Below are 18,454 nucleotides of genomic sequence, written 5' to 3'. Positions count from 1 at the left end.
ATACAGGAGGGATATATTCTATACCAGGGGGTGTAACATAGCCCAGGCCACAGTATACAGGAGGGATATATTCTATACCGGGGGGGGGTGTAACATAGCCCAGGCCACAGTATACAGGAGAGGTATATTCTATACCAGGGGGTGTAACATAGCCCAGGCCACAGTATACAGGAGGGGATATATTCTATACCAGGGGATGTAACATAGCCCAGGCCACAGTATACAGGAGGGATATATTCTATACCGGGGGGTGTAACATAGCCCAGGCCACAGTATACAGGAGGGGATATATTCTATACCAGGGGGTGTAACATAGCCCAGGCCACAGTATACAGGAGGGGATATATTCTATACCAGGGGATGTATTCTATACCTGGGGGTGTAACATAGCCCAGGCCACAGTATACAGGAGGGGATATATTCTATACCAGGGGGTGTAACATAGCCCAGGCCACAGTATACAGGAGGGGATATATTCTATACCAGGGGATGTATTCTATACCTGGGGGTGTAACATAGCCCAGGCCACAGTATACAGGAGGGGATATATTCTATACCGGGGGGTGTAACATAGCCCAGGCCACAGTATACAGGAGGGGGTATATACTATACCAGGGGGTGTAACATAGCCCAGGCCACAGTATACAGGAGGGGATATATTCTATACCGGGGGTGTAACATAGCCCAGGCCACAGTATACAGGAGGGGATATATTCTATACCGGGGGGTGTAACATAGCCCAGGCCACAGTATACAGGAGGGGATATATTCTATACCGGGGGTGTAACATAGCCCAGGCCACAGTATACAGGAGGGGATATATTCTATACCGGGGGATGTAACATAGCCCAGGCCACAGTATACAGGAGGGGATATATTCTATACCAGGGGGGTGTAACATAGCCCAGGCCACAGTATACAGGAGGGGATATATTCTATACCGGGGGATGTAACATAGCTCAGGCTACAGTATACAGGAGGGATATATACTATACCAGGGGTGTAACATAGCCCAGGCCACAGTATACAGGAGGGATATATACTATACCAGGGGGTGTAACATAGCCCAGGCCACAGTATACAGGAGGGGATATATTCTATACCAGGGGGTGTAACATAGCCCAGGCCACAGTATAAAGGAGGGGATATATACTATACCGGGGGATGTAACATAGCCCAGGCTACAGTATACAGGAGGGGATATATTCTATACCGGGGGGGGTGTAACATAGCCCAGGCCACAGTATACAGGAGGGGATATATACTATACCGGGGGGTGTAACATAGCCCAGGCCACAGTATACAGGAGGAGATATATTCTGTACCGGGGGGGTGTAACATAGCCCAGGCCACAGTATACAGGAGGGATATATACTATACCGGGGGATGTAACATAGCCCAGGCCACAGTATACAGGAGGGATATATTCTATACCAGGGGATGTAACATAGCCCAGGCCACAGTATACAGGAGGGGATATATACTATACCAGGGGGTGTAATATAGCCCAGGCCACAGTATACAGGAGGGGATATATACTATACTGGGGATGTAACATAGCCCAGGCCACAGTATACAGGAGGGGATATATTCTATACCAGGGGGTGTAACATAGCCCAGGCCACAGTATACAGGAGGGATATATTCTATACCGGGGGATGTAACATAGCCCAGGCCACAGTATACAGGAGGGATATATACTATACCGGGGGGTGTAACATAGCCCAGGCTACAGTATACAGGAGGGGATATATACTATACCGGGGGATGTAACATAGCCCAGGCCACAGTATACAGGAGGGGATATATTCTATACCTGGGGGTGTAACATAGCCCAGGCTACAGTATACAGGAGGTTATATATTCTAGACAGGGGGGTGTAACATAGCCCAGGCCACAGTATACAGGAGGGATATATTCTATACAGGGGGTGTAACATAGCCCAGGCCACAGTATACAGGAGGGGATATATTCTATACCGGGGGAGTGTAACATAGCCCAGGCCACAGTATACAGGAGGGGATATATACTATACCGGGGGGTGTAACATAGCCCAGGCCACAGTATACAGGAGGGGTATATTCTATACCAGGGGATGTAACATAGCCCAGGCCACAGTATACAGGAGGGGATATATTCTATACCGGGGGGGGTGTAACATAGCCCAGGCCACAGTATACAGGAGGGGATATATACTATACCGGGGGGTGTAACATAGCCCAGGCCACAGTATACAGGAGGAGATATATTCTGTACCGGGGGGATGTAACATAGCCCAGGCCACAGTATACAGGAGGGATATATACTATACCGGGGGATGTAACATAGCCCAGGCCACAGTATACAGGAGGGATATATTCTATACCAGGGGATGTAACATAGCCCAGGCCACAGTATACAGGAGGGGATATATACTATACCGGGGGTGTAACATAGCCCAGGCCACAGTATACAGGAGGGGATATATACTATACCGGGGATGTAACATAGCCCAGGCCACAGTATACAGGAGGGATATATTCTATACCAGGGGGTGTAACATAGCCCAGGCCACAGTATACAGGAGGGATATATTCTATACCGGGGGATGTAACATAGCCCAGGCCACAGTATACAGGAGGGATATATACTATACCGGGGGGTGTAACATAGCCCAGGCCACAGTATACAGGAGGGATATATTATATACCAGGGGATGTAACATAGCCCAGGCCACAGTATACAGGAGGGGATATATTCTATACCTGGGGGTGTAACATAGCCCAGGCTACAGTATACAGGAGGTTATATATTCTAGACAGGGGGGTGTAACATAGCCCAGGCCACAGTATACAGGAGGGATATATACTATACCGGGGGGATGTAACATAGCCCAGGCCACAGTATACAGGAGGGGATATATACTATACCGGGGGGAGGGGGGGTGTAACATAGCCCAGGCCACAGTATACAGGAGGGGATATATACTATACTAGGGGATGTAACATAGCCCAGGCCACAGTATACAGGAGGGGATATATTCTATACCAGGGGATGTAACATAGCCCAGGCCACAGTATACAGGAGGGGATATATACTATACTAGGGGGTGTAACATAGCCCAGGCCACAGTATACAGGAGGGGATATATACTATACCAGGGGATGTAACATAGCCCAGGCCACAGTATACAGGAGGGGATATATACTATACTAGGGGGTGTAACATAGCCCAGGCCACAGTATACAGGAGGGGATATATACTATACCAGGGGATGTAACATAGCCCAGGCCACAGTATACAGGAGGGATATATTCTATACAGGGGGTGTAACATAGCCCAGGCTACAGTATACAGGAGGGGATATATTCTATACCAGGGGATGTAACATAGCCCAGGCCACAGTATACAGGAGGGGATATATTCTATACCAGGGGATGTAACATAGCCCAGGCCACAGTATACAGGAGGGGATATATACTATACTAGGGGGTGTAACATAGCCCAGGCCACAGTATACAGGAGGGGATATATACTATACCGGGGGGGTGTAACATAGCCCAGGCCACAGTATACAGGAGGGGATATATACTATACCGGGGGGGTGTAACATAGCCCAGGCCACAGTATACAGGAGGGATATATTCTATACCGGGGGTGTAACATAGCCCAGGCCACAGTATACAGGAGAGGATATATTCTATACCAGGGGGTGTAACATAGCCCAGGCCACAGTATACAGGAGGGGATATATTCTATATCGGGGGGTGTAACATAGCCCAGGCCACAGTATACAGGAGGGGATATATACTATACCAGGGGATGTAACATAGCCCAGGCCACAGTATACAGGAGGGGATATATTCTATACCAGGGGGTGTAACATAGCCCAGGCCACAGTATACAGGAGGGGATATATTCTATACCAGGGGGTGTAACATAGCCCAGGCCACAGTATACAGGAGGGATATATTCTATACCGGGGGATGTAACATAGCCCAGGCCACAGTATACAGGAGGGATATATTCTATACCAGGGGGTGTAACATAGCCCAGGCCACAGTATACAGGAGGGTATATATTCTATATCGGGGGGTGTAACATAGCCCAGGCCACAGTATACAGGAGGGGATATATACTATACCGGGGGGTGTAACATAGCCCAGGCCACAGTATACAGGAGGAGATATATTCTATACCGGGGGGGTGTAACATAGCCCAGGCCACAGTATACAGGAGGGGATATATACTATACCAGGGGATGTAACATAGCCCAGGCCACAGTATACAGGAGGGATATATTCTATACCGGGGGATGTAACATAGCCCAGGCCACAGTATACAGGAGGGGATATATACTATACCAGGGGGTGTAACATAGCCCAGGCCACAGTATACAGGAGGGATATATTCTATACCGGGGGATGTAACATAGCCCAGGCCACAGTATACAGGAGGGATATATACTATACCGGGGGGTGTAACATAGCCCAGGCCACAGTATACAGGAGGGGATATATTCTATACCAGGGGGTGTAACATAGCCCAGGCCACAGTATACAGGAGGGGATATATTCTATACCGGGGGGTGTAACATAGCCCAGGCCACAGTATACAGGAGGGGATATATTCTATACCAGGGGGTGTAACATAGCCCAGGCCACAGTATACAGGAGGGGATATATACTATACCGGGGGTGTAACATAGCCCAGGCCACAGTATACAGGAGGGATATATTCTATACCAGGGGATGTAACATAGCCCAGGCCACAGTATACAGGAGGGGATATATACTATACCGGGGGATGTAACATAGCCCAGGCTACAGTATACAGGAGGGATATATACTATACCGGGGGGTGTAACATAGCCCAGGCCACAGTATACAGGAGGGATATATACTATACTAGGGGGTGTAACATAGCCCAGGCCACAGTATACAGGAGGGGATATATTCTATACCTGGGGGTGTAACATAGCCCAGGCTACAGTATACAGGAGGGGATATATTCTATACCAGGGGGTGTAACATAGCCCAGGCCACAGTATACAGGAGGGGATATATACTATACCGGGGGGTGTAACATAGCCCAGGCCACAGTATACAGGAGGGGATATATTATATACCGGGGGTGTAACATAGCCCAGGCCACAGTATACAGGAGGGATATATTCTATACCGGGGGATGTAACATAGCCCAGGCCACAGTATACAGGAGGGGATATATACTATACCAGGGGATGTAACATAGCCCAGGCCAGTATATATCCCTCCAGGCCATAATGTTATCTCTTCACTGTGTTTTTTTACTTTATCTCTAATTTGTTGAAAAGTGCGCAGATTTTTTTTTTATCATACTCGGACACACAGCTGCTTCCTCTTGTTAAGTTTTTTATGGGCTGTGCAAAATTTTACGGTTGTTGCGCAAAAATCATTAGACACAAGTGCCTTGATACATCTTGCAAAATTTATTGCACAATTTATGCGTTTTTTGCAGTCCGTTTTTTTCATCCTTTTTTGCAAAAAAAAAAAATGGATTGAAAAACGGATCAAAATGCATTTTTTTTTAGTGTACACAAAAATGCGGTCAACCACAGTATTTGTGTACGCTAAAAAAAAGATGCATTTTTATCCGTTTTTTATTATGGAATGGAAAAACCGATCAAAATTTCTCATCCATTTAGCAAAAAACTAATGGGGAAAAAAATGGACTGCAATAACACTGTGTGAACCCAGTCTAAAACAGCTTGGCTACAAAGCTATGCTAGGGGAGGATTTTGTGCAAAAAAATGAAAATTTGCACTTCTAATGAAATCTAAAGAAAACTAGTTAATAGAACAACCCCCTCCCCCCGCATACATTGAAAAAAGGTGCAGGCAATGAAAACTGATGTAAACAGCACAAAACCCTTAATAAATCTTGGACAGGTATTTATGAGGTGCACAAAATCTCCTTATCTGCCATAAAAACCCCATAATGATAAATGTCCCCTATGGCCCCATTCACACTGAGCAAGAATGTCGGAATTCCGCGGCGTAGCGCTCTGCATCGGTAATCCCGCCGTGCTCAGTGTGCTGCTTTGAGTGAAGGAGAGGGCGCGCTCCTCCGCTACCGCCGCTCTCTGCTCAAAGAAATGACATGTCAGGACAATGACAGGAGGAAGCGGACACACGCACGCCCTCTCCTTCACTCACAGTGAGACACTGAGCACGGCGGTATTCTGCAGCGGATTGTTCGTTATACGGCTGTATACTGGGAGTGTATAGCTGAGAGGCTGTGATAGTGCTGCGACTTTGGCTTGTGAGATGCAGCCAGGCATGCTTCCCTTGCTGTCCCAGCTGCATCCCAGAGGTGTTGGTATCATTATCTGAGGTGGCGTTAAGCACTTGGAAGCCTAAATTCGACCACTTGGAGGTCACCAGCTTTTTTTCCCATAGACATTATTGAGATTCGATATTTGATGGAATAGTCGAGCATCGCGGTCTACTCGAATCAAATTTCGAACTTTGGAATATTTCACTACTCACTCATCTCTAATCACTTGTGATATAAAGGAGTCTTCCTTCTTCTTCCTTCTGCAGCCATTGTGCTCTAAATTCCCAGACTGTCATCTTCCCCAAACACAGAACAGAGGCAGAAGTCCGATAATGTTTCCCACAAGTCTTCATTTATGACATCTCCAGGGAATTTGGGAGGAAACAAAAACTTACATAATATGTTTATTGAGCAGGAAAACCCTGGATGAGATGACGCAGACTGTCAAGGTGAGGGGCATGGTCACTGAGGAGAGGTCCGCTCATCAATGTCCAGGCCTCAGTCAATGACGTCTTCATCTCACAGAGCATCTTCTCATCCATCACACTGAAGTCACATAAAGGCAGATAAGCGGCTAAGCAGGAGGCTACTGAGCAACAGGATGTGGACAATCCAAGAGGAGACATGAGAAGGTCCTAAGGACAGGGAAGACCTAGTGAGAGGCCGTCCACTGGAGAAGGGAACCCCCACGCCAGACACAATCCCCCACACGTTCTATGGGGAGTGATTTGCCCCATTTTAGAAGGTCACCTGTTCAGTCCTCCTTCTTGTTGTGTCTGTTGTAAAACCAGGCAATAAGGAGCGGAGAAGTTGTCACAAACAGCGCCACCATCCCTCCGATTATAGACTTCTGCAAACAGGTGAGACACGAGGATCCCGAGGAGTCTGCAAAACAGGAAGACAAAGCCATAAAGAGGATAAAAACTTACATGAGCTCTACATGTGATCTGATCATACCGTCACCTATACACGTGGTCTATACTATCAAGGTGGTGTCCCACCACGAGTGTTGCTATTGGTTAGACCCTTCACAAAAGCCTGTACTTTTCTGTAAGCAAGTGGTAATGTAGTAGTAATACATTTTCGCCACAAGATGTCGCTATTGTAGGTATATGTACTTAGTTGCTGCACGGCTGAAGTATGGAAAGGGTTATTCCTTGCTTATATGTCACATTTTACTTCTTCTGTATGCACTTTTCCTATCTACAGCCCCTTTAAGGTGTGCTGTGAATGGGTTAAGTCACGTGGGTAGAGGAAGTGTAGAGGAAGGACACAAGCTAGAATGCTCCCTACTGGGTTCATTTGGGCCCTGGCCCTCTGCCTGGTCCCCAGTCTTAGTATGCAGTCTTAGTCAAGTTCCTGTACAGTGAGGAAGTAAGACAGGACGCGCCTGTCAAATGTATAAATCCCTTAAAGATACTTTCGTGGTATGCTCAGGCCAGAAAAAGAGAGTAGCTTGGGAAAAGGAGATTGGAATTGTATCCAAAGAAGAATGGGATAACGTATTGGCAAGTTGGAAACTGGTGTCAATTAATAAAAATCACCAAATAATAGTGCGATTACACAGAGAGATTTATCTGGCAGATTTTTCAAGCCAAACCCAGGAACAGACAAGAAACAGAGAACAGGTCATAAAGGAAAGATTAAGATTCAAAATCTGTCAGATAAATCTCTCTGTGTAAACGCACCATAAGTCGGCTTAAAATTGTTAATAGATGACATTATTCACCAGAGATAATGGCTAGAATGGGTAGACACCCAGGGGCTTGTTGCCCAAGATGTGATCTGCCGAAGGCAGACTATACTCATATGATGTGGAGCTGCCCCCAGGTTCACAAACTGCATAACAAGCAGAACTGGGGTGGTTATCCCCTATAACGCTCTTTATATAATCCTTGGATGTACTATGCAGTTAGAAAGGGAGAAACACTTAATTTCTAATTTACTTTTTGTTGCTAGATGGTTGAATCTGAAAAATTGGATAAGGGCAGATCCCTCTACTAAAGGGTGTTGGCTGACAAATGTAGCAAGGATACAAAATATTGAAAGGATGCATTGTGGTAATAGCAAAGAGCCGTTCAAAAAGTTTTCGCTTAAATGGGGAAGTTGGAATGAAGAGTAAAGAAAATTACGTCAACTAGTGGGAGTCATTAACTAATTGACTATTTATATATTTATTTACTTATTCATAATATCCTTATAACCTCTTTTTTTTTTTTCTCTTATATATATACCTCTCACTTCCAGGGGTGTGGGGGGGGGGGGAGGCTCCGGCCTCAGCCTGGGCGCAGACGGGTCCGGAGTTCTCTGGGTTTGGGGGGGGGGGGGGGGCTGAAGATTGGGATGTTACGCTATGTATTATTACTTGTATATTAATAGTGATGGAAATTATTGTAATTACTGTATGTTCTTTTTTCTCTTTAATCCGGAAAAATAAAAATTTATAAATAAAAAAAAAGACAGGACGCGCCTAACTTTACTCAACACTATGCAGTTTTAAACCCTTCACTAGAGAGGACAAGTCAGACATCATCTCAGCCCACGCCGTGGACAAGGAGAGTCACAGTGCAGGACAGTATTGACAAAAGCAGAAATCTAGGAACTGCTCCGGATAGAGCAAAGTTGCTAGAAGCCTATGACCTCTATCTCGCAGCGCGGTTGTCAGCAGGGAACCCTCAGCATTCTGCTCATCCCAGGTAACAAGGTCTGGGGCTTGTGTCACCTACTAGGACAGGTCCCCCGACACTGGTAGGGCAATAGGTGGTTCATTCCGACAAGAGTCGATGCACGGGCACAAGTATTCTCTCTCAAGTCTACCTCCATTTCATCCTCCAACATCCCGGCAGAGCACAGTACTACTTGGGTTGTGACTCTCATGACACCCTCCTCTCTGCTCCTCTGATTCTTCTTTGTACCTCTCAACACACAACCCAGTCGGCACGACTGTACCACTCTCTATACTCTTACTACAAATCTGGATCCTAAATAGAGATGAGCGAACCGGGTCCGGGTTCGAGTCCATCCGAACCCAAACGATCGGCATTTGATTAGCTGGGGCTGCTGAACTGCTGAACTTGGATAAAGCTGTAAGATTATCTGGAAAACATGGATACAGCCAATGACTATATCCATGATTTCCACATAGCCTTAGGGCTTTATTCAAGGTCAGCAGCCACCGCTAATCAAATGCCAAATGTTCAGGTTTGGATGGACTCTAACCCGAACCCGGTTCGCTCATCTCTAATCCTAACCTATCAAGTGTCTTATCAAGTCTAAAGTATTCTGTCAATGCAAAGCTGTATGTTCTGCTGCATACAAGTATCTTCAGAGTAAACAGATTTTATTTATGATAAAGATACTCTGTGATTCCGTATTTCGCACCAACACAGCACACGAACTCTCCTTGGGACATTTCCCCTTTCTGTGGGTGGCAGTACCAACAGTCTGGGAGGGTCACTGCTCCACTCCGGACCACCGTGACAACAGCCCAAGGGACCCCGCAACAACTCAGCAGGTCACTGACTGCAGGGGAACAAAGTATAACTGGACCTTTAAAATAAAAGCAGGTGTGCCACCATACCTGTGTGCGCAACCGGCACTGGCGCTACAACATAACATCATAGGGTTCGTCTATGTCTCGGCCAACCACAATAGAACTGGTGTCACGCCTTATCATCTGGCAAGTGACCGGCCGTACCCCCTCCATACCACCGCAGGAGGTTACAACATATATATTATAGACCAGGACACGTTCCTCACATATCACATGTGGTGTAGCTGCAGATATATAATATACACCAGGACACGTTCCTCACATATCACATGTGGTGTAGCTGCAGATATATATTATACACCAGGACACGTTCCTCACATATCACATGTGGTGTAGCTGCAGATATATATTATACACCAGGACACGTACCTCACATATCACATGTGGTGTAGCTGCAGATATATATTATACACCAGGACACGTACCTCACATATCACATGTGGTGTAGCTGCAGATATATATTATACACCAGGACTTGTTCCCCACATATCACATGTGGTGTAGCTGCAGATATATAATATACACCAGGACACGTTCCTCACATATCACATGTGGTGTAGCTGCAGATATATATTATACACCAGGACTTGTTCCTCACATATCACATGTGGTGTAGCTGCAGATATATATTATACACCAGCACACGTTCCTCACATATCACATGTGGTGTAGCTGCAGATATATATTATACACCAGGACACGTTCCTCACATATCACATGTGGTGTAGCTGCAGATATATATTATAGACCAGGACACGTTCCTCACATATCACATGTGGTGTAGCTGCAGATATATATTATAGACCAGGTCACGTTCCTCACATATCACATGTGGTGTAGCTGCAGATATGTGCGGTACGTTTCCTGGTCTATAATATATATCTGCAGCTACACCACATGTGATATGTGGGGAACATGTCCTGGTGTATAGGTGTAAAATATATATCTGCAGCTACACCACATGTGATATGTGAGGAACGTGTCCTGGTGTATAATATATATCTGCAGCTACACCACATGTGATATGTGAGGAACGTGTCCTGGTGTATAAAATATATCTGCAGCTACACCACATGTGATATGTGAGGAACGTGACCTGGTCTATAATATACAGTATATCTGCAGCTACACCACATGTGATATGTAAGGAACGTGTCCTGGTCTATAATATATGTGGTGTAGCTGCAGATATATATTATACACCAGGACACGTTCCTTACATATCACATGTGGTGTAGCTGCAGATATATATTATACACCAGGACACGTTCCTTACATATCACATGTGGTGTAGCTGCAGATATATATTATAGACCAGGACATGTTCCTCACATATCACATGTGGTGTAGCTGCAGATATATATTATACACCAGGACACGTTCCTCACATATCACATGTGGTGTAGCTGCAGATATATATTATACACCAGGACTTGTTCCCCACATATCACATGTGGTGTAGCTGCAGATATATATTATACACCAGGACACGTTCCTCACATATCACATGTGGTGTAGCTGCAGATATATATTATACACCAGGACACGTACCTCACATATCACATGTGGTGTAGCTGCAGATATATATTATACACCAGGACTTGTTCCCCACATATCACATGTGGTGTAGCTGCAGATATATATTATACACCAGGACACGTTCCTCACATATCACATGTGGTGTAGCTGCAGATATATATTATACACCAGGACACGTACCTCACATATCACATGTGGTGTAGCTGCAGATATATATTATACACCAGGACTTGTTCCCCACATATCACATGTGGTGTAGCTGCAGATATATATTATACACCAGGACACGTTCCTCACATATCACATGTGGTGTAGCTGCAGATATATATTATACACCAGGACACGTACCTCACATATCACATGTGGTGTAGCTGCAGATATATATTATACACCAGGACACGTACCTCACATATCACATGTGGTGTAGCTGCAGATATATATTATACACCAGGACTTGTTCCCCACATATCACATGTGGTGTAGCTGCAGATATATATTATACACCAGGACACGTTCCTCACATATCACATGTGGTGTAGCTGCAGATATATATTATACACCAGGACACGTACCTCACATATCACATGTGGTGTAGCTGCAGATATATATTATACACCAGGACTTGTTCCCCACATATCACATGTGGTGTAGCTGCAGATATATATTATACACCAGGACTTGTTCCCCACATATCACATGTGGTGTAGCTGCAGATATATATTATACACCAGGACACGTTCCTCACATATCACATGTGGTGTAGCTGCAGATATATATTATACACCAGGACACGTTCCTCACATATCACATGTGGTGTAGCTGCAGATATATATTATACACCAGGACTTGTTCCCCACATATCACATGTGGTGTAGCTGCAGATATATATTATACACCAGGACTTGTTCCTCACATATCACATGTGGTGTAGCTGCAGATATATATTATACACCAGGACTTGTTCCCCACATATCACATGTGGTGTAGCTGCAGATATATATTATACACCAGGACTTGTTCCCCACATATCACATGTGGTGTAGCTGCAGATATATATTATACACCAGGACACGTTCCTCACATATCACATGTGGTGTAGCTGCAGATATATATTATACACCAGGACTTGTTCCTCACATATCACATGTGGTGTAGCTGCAGATATATATTATACACCAGGACACGTTCCTCACATATCACATGTGGTGTAGCTGCAGATATATATTATACACCAGGACACGTTCCTTACATATCACATGTGGTGTAGCTGCAGATATATATTATACACCAGGACACGTTCCTCACATATCACATGTGGTGTAGCTGCAGATATATATTATACACCTGGACTTGTTCCCCACATATCACATGTGGTGTAGCTGCAGATATACTGTATATTGTACATTAGAACTTGTTCAGATCTTCCTCTACCTCTCACACATCTTCCTCTTCACCATCTTTTATCTTTCCCTTTAGAGAAGTCTCTTGCAGTCTTGTGAAGCCTCCCGAGACATATTTTACAGCCATTACTTGTTTGTGCTGTATTCACTTCTTTTACACGTGCTCCATGCCAGGTGTAGCGGGTACTTTGTGTGTAAGGACACATCAGTGCTTAATCTAATGGTTGGGTTAGAGGAGCCTCATATCCCAGAAATGTGTGATGCCGTTAGATGCCGTGGTCTATTGTGTTTTTCTCTTCTTCTATGCATTTGTCAAAAAGTTCTCACTTCAGGTTAACCCTTTAAGGACATGGCCCATTTTCGTTTTTACGTTTTCGGTTTTTCCTCCTTGTGTTTAAAAGGTCATAGCACTTGCATTTTTCCACCTAGAAACCCACATGAGCCCTTATTTTTTGCGTCACTAATTGTACTTTGCAATGACAGGCTGAATTTTTGCATAAAGTACACTGCAAAAGCAGGAAAAAATTCAAAGTGTGGTGAAATTGAAAAAAAAAACGCATTTCTTTTATTTGGGGGAAATGTGTTTTTACGCCATTCGCCCTGGGGTAAAACTGACTTGTTATGCATGTTCCTCAAGTCGTTACGATTAAAACGATATATAACATGTATAACTTATATTGTATCTGATGGCCTGTAAAAAATTCAAACCGTTGTTAACCAATATACGTTCCTTAAAATCGCTCCATTCCCAGGCTTATAGCGCTTTTATCCTTTGGTCTATGGGGCTGTGCGAGGTGTCATTTTTTGCGCCATGATGTGATCTTTCTATCGGTACCTTGATTGCGCATATACGACTTTTTGATCGCTTTTTATTACATTTTTTCTGGATTTGATGCGACCAAAAATGCGTAATTTTGCACTTTGGGATTTTTTTGCGCTGACGCCGTTTACCGTGCGAGATCAGGAATGTGATTAATTAATAGTTCGGGCGATTACGCACGCGGCGATACCAAACATGTTTATTTATTTATTTGTTTGTTTACTTTTATTTAAAACCTGGGAAAAGGGGGGTGATTCAGACTTTTATTAGGGGAGGGGGCTTTTTACTATTAACAACACTTTTTTTTTTTTTTTTACACATATACTAGAAGCCCCCCTGGGGTTAGGGTTATTCCCCCCCTGGGGTTAGGGTTATTCCCCCCCTGGGGTTAGGGTTATTCCCCCCCTGGGGTTAGGGTTATTCCCCCCCTGGGGTTAGGGTTATTCCCCCTGGGGTTAGGGTTATTCCCCCCCTGGGGTTAGGGTTATTCCCCCCCTGGGGTTAGGGTTATTCCCCCTGGGGACTTCTAGTATATACACTGTGATCTCTCATTGAGATCTCTGCAGCATAGATATGCTGCAGAGATCAATGAGATCGGCACTCGTTTGCTTTCGGCTGCTGCAGCCGAAAACGAACGAGTGCCGAGCCGAGGACGGCGCCATCTTGGACGCGTCCCCGGCCGGCATCAGTAACGGAGATCGCTCCTCCGGGACAAGGTCCCGGAGCAGCGATCTCCCCCACTACCCACTAGACCCCAGGGAAACGTTGCCTCCGGTAATCGGAGGCAGCTGTCAACTTTGACAGCTGCCTCCGATTAGCTAATTAGCGGGCACGGCGAGCAGACCGTGCCCGCTAATAGCAGCGGTCCCGGGCTACTCGCGGCACCCGGGATCGCGGCACTTCAAAGCGGGGCCGCCGCGCGGCCCCGCTTTGAAGTGCAAGTGAGGACATATGACGTACGCATACGTCCTATGTCCTTAAGAGGTTAAAGAGTCACTGTCGTATTTTTTTTTTTGCAGAAATCAATAGTCCAGGCGATTTTAAGAAACTTTGTAATTGGGTTTATTAGCCAAATCTGCCATTATCTGCATGTAAAAAGCCTTTTCCCAGGTCCCCCCCTCCTTCCTCTTTTTCATCCACTCTGAAAAATCTGAAAATTGTGACTTGTTGCAGGAGACGTCCCCTGTCTGTTCTATGGAGAGGGGAGGGGGGAGGAGGAAGGAGGGAGTTAGCCAGCAGCAGAAAGCAGATAACAGAGGATTACAGGCACGGAGCTGGGTGACAGCTGTAATCCGAGCTCAGACAGGTCACTGGTGACTGTCACAGGAGATATCCCGTGAGGTATTTGTAGATTAACTTTTTGTTGTCCTGTTTTGGTCTTTTCTTTAGCTCTCTCCATAGGAGAACAATGAAGACAGGGGGGAGAGCTTCAAACTGCTTTTTCATGATAAAAATGCATTTTTCGGATAATAAACCCAATTACAAAGTTTCTTAAAATCGCCTGGACTACTGATTTCTGCCAAAAAAAATTTCACGACAGTGACACTTTAAGTGGTGGATGGGGCATTCTAACGTTTCCCCACTAGGTGTCAGTGTTTCTTATATGCTTATGTACTTATTTCTATGCACAGCTGAAGGAGGTAATGGGTTAATGTTTGTATGTGTGCCATGTGTTACATGCTGACCACTAGGAGGTGCTCTCTCTTTCTGAACCAATTCTCTCTACTCTTACTCTACACACTCACCCGCTGGAGGAGTTATGGTGGTTTTACACTGAACGATTTATCGTTCGAATTTGCTCGATAACGATCGAATTCGAACGATAATCGTACGTGTAAACGCAGCAAACGATCAACCGACGAGCGAGAAATCGTTCATTTTGATCTTTCAACATGTTCTCAAATCGTCGTTGATCGTTCGCAAAAAATCCACAGATCGTTCCGTGTAAACAGTCTTTCAACGATTTCACCTATGTGTGAGATAGGCTTAAGCGATTGCAAAACTATCGCATAACGATTTTTCTGTACGATGTATCGTTCCGTCTAAACGCTGATCGTTATAAAAAAATACATTGTTCATTTAAATCGTTAATCGTGCGAATTGTCGCTCCGTGTAAAACCACCATTAGCTCCATGTTGGAGGAAGTGAGACAGTTCCATTGAGTCTAGCTACCCAAAGTGCTCAGATGCAGCAAGAGACTAACGGTTCTTTAACAGCAACTACTATCTTCACTATGCAGTGCTAAGCACCAAAATGGGAGAGTGGTCACCAAGCAACACCCTGACCCAGGTCAGGAACACATCTCAAAAGTGCAAGGCAGTATTCTGAATAAGATAAGAACTAGCTTTAGTAGGACAAAGCTACCAGTATACAAAGGTCTACGTGTCCTACTGCGCAGAGCAGGTAACCTGGAAGATTTGCACACCTAGCTACTTTCAGATAACTACAGCTGGAGCTCATACTACCCTACTGGGATGTATTCTATGCTACCAGTGGGCAAAGTCTAAACGTGATTACGAGTAACACTTCACTCGATATCTCTCAAGGTTCCGACAGAGTACACAACAACACTGGGTTAACGCTCTTCTGGCAAACTCCTCTCTACTACTCTCCACAAGCACTAGCGCAACTACCTCTCTCACTTCTCTCAAGCACCTACCTCCAGCACTAAGGTCAAGCATGTCAAGATTTATTACTTGTGAAACCGTGTAGTGTGACCTGCAAGGTTCTACAGTAAAGCTATTATAGTTTTATATAAACACACAGGACTATGTCATCCTCTGTCTGTACCTATACACACAACACCGCACACCTTGGATTATTTTTTTCCCCTTTCTGTGGGTGGCGATACCGACAGTCCGGGTGGGACAATTGCCACTCAGGACTACTGTGAGAAGAGTCCAAGGGACCCGCAACAAACCTGCAGGTCACTGACCATCTGGGGAACACTACTGGCCATATACAAAGCAGGTATCAACGTCACACCTGTGTGCTGGACTAGCACTGGCGTCTTTACTATACCATCTCTGGCCGTACACCACAGAATTGGCATCACAGGTTAGCCCAACTACCCCACTATAGTAACTGCAGCACCTGATGGGGTATTCTCATCTGGGTTCTTTTCCTCTATCTATAGCATTAAGCATAACAAGGTGATCAATGAGAGTCTGACCACCTGGGGATGCACACACCCTATAGGAAATGAAGTGCTGAGTGTGCATGAACAGCCAGGGGATCATTCGTTCTCCATGGAGCTGCTGAACGCTTCTGAATTCACCAATCAGCAGGCCCATAGAGAATGTATGGAGCACTGGTCATGGTGGCCGCACAAGCACTCTATTCACAAAGGATAATTGCAATGCTATACGGTGCCAGCAACATGCTCATACACATATACGGTACCAGCACCATGCTCATACACATATACGGCACCAGCACCATGATCATACCTATATACGGCACCAACACCATGCTCATACACATAATACGGCATCAGCACCATGCTCATACCCATATACTAAACACACACCCTTCTCACAGGCAGGTCCGGGGTTACCAACCAATAATTACTAAACCAAACCCACGGGCACTAGGCCCGGGGTATAAAAACCCCTTAATAAAGAATGGACCCCTCTCTATAAAATAAAACTTTTGTCTACTGTAAAATATTGTGGATCAAATGTTTAAAAATCTTACACCTCCGTGCTCACTATATTAGCTATGCTATCTATAATACTATTTTATAGAGTGGAGCTATACTCCTATCTCACTCCTACACGCCTACTATAGTCTGCAGTACTAAACTAGTGGATATTTTTCTTATAGCACGCGGTATATGATATTACAAAACAGATGTAGGCCCTCATTTACTTCAATCGAACTGAGCTTGAAACCCCACCCAATCTGGAGACAAGAGAGGGGGGAAAGTAGGGCGAAACCTTTGTAGTGCTGGATAACCCCTTTAATTCAAAGTCATCAGGAGAAATATAGGCCGCACTGGCCATCTATGTTAGCTCCCTTTTATATGTATCCATAAATAACCATGTTTTAATCTTGCCCCAAATAGGTCATCCAATGGTGATCCCAACTCCCATTACCTACTAACAACATGTTCCCTGATTACGTCACTGTGGTCGCTAAATTACCTGAGGCTGCAGCCAACCATTCCCATCTCATCGTCATCTTTTAGCACCTGTGACACCACTCCAAGGCGCCGCTGAGTTGTGATCACGTGCCACTGTCATATGATCCAGCGAGGTCACGTGACCACTGTCTAAGGCCTGAGTAGTCTTCCCAACATATAATCGTGGGCATGTGTATTCCGCAACATACACCAAATTTCTGCTACTATAGTTTAGGAACTGTCTCACTTAGAATCTTTTGTTGTCCACTGGATTACAAAAAATTTTGGTCTTACGCATATATTTACATAGACCAAAGTGGCCACATGGAAAAAATCCTTTAACACTATTCTCTAGCCACGTCTGTGGACTAGATTGGCTCTGTAGGTGACTATGCACCAATATGTCCTTGAGATTAGGACCTCTCCTGAAGGTAATATTGGGATGTGTCCCAACTACAGGGGCTAGATCTAGAGAGAGGGCCTATATCTGTTTTTTAATATCATATACCGCGTGCTATAAAAAAAATATCTAGTTTACTACTGCAGACTATAGTAGGCGTGTCGGAGTGAGATAGGAGTATACCTCCACTCTATAAGATAGTATTATAGATAGCATGGCTATTATAGTGAGCATATCCACGTTATTTTACAGTAGACAATTAAAAGTTTAATTTTATAGAGGGGGTTTATTCTTTGTTAAGGGGTTTTTGTACCTGAGGCCCA

At 44.9% G+C, this 18,454-nt stretch overlaps 1 protein-coding gene across 1 annotated transcript in view; it reads right to left on the bottom strand.

Annotated features, from left to right (window-relative positions):
* Nucleotides 1–5,514: 5,514 nt before the first annotated feature.
* The window catches only part of LOC138767448 (uncharacterized), a 134,097-nt gene continuing 121,157 nt past the window's right edge, over nt 5,515–18,454 (bottom strand). Inside the window, exon 7 of the mRNA XM_069944950.1 lies at nt 5,515–7,181. Within this exon, the coding sequence (XP_069801051.1) occupies nt 7,051–7,181 (131 nt within the window). The 3' untranslated portion in view covers nt 5,515–7,050. The remainder of the gene's footprint in view (nt 7,182–18,454) is intronic.

The sequence above is a fragment of the Dendropsophus ebraccatus genome, chromosome 11 (genome assembly GCF_027789765.1).
Source record: "Dendropsophus ebraccatus isolate aDenEbr1 chromosome 11, aDenEbr1.pat, whole genome shotgun sequence".
Lineage (NCBI taxonomy): Eukaryota > Metazoa > Chordata > Amphibia > Anura > Hylidae > Dendropsophus > Dendropsophus ebraccatus.
The sequence above is the reverse complement of the archived record's forward strand: the minus strand, read 5'-3'. Positions and strand labels throughout refer to the sequence as shown.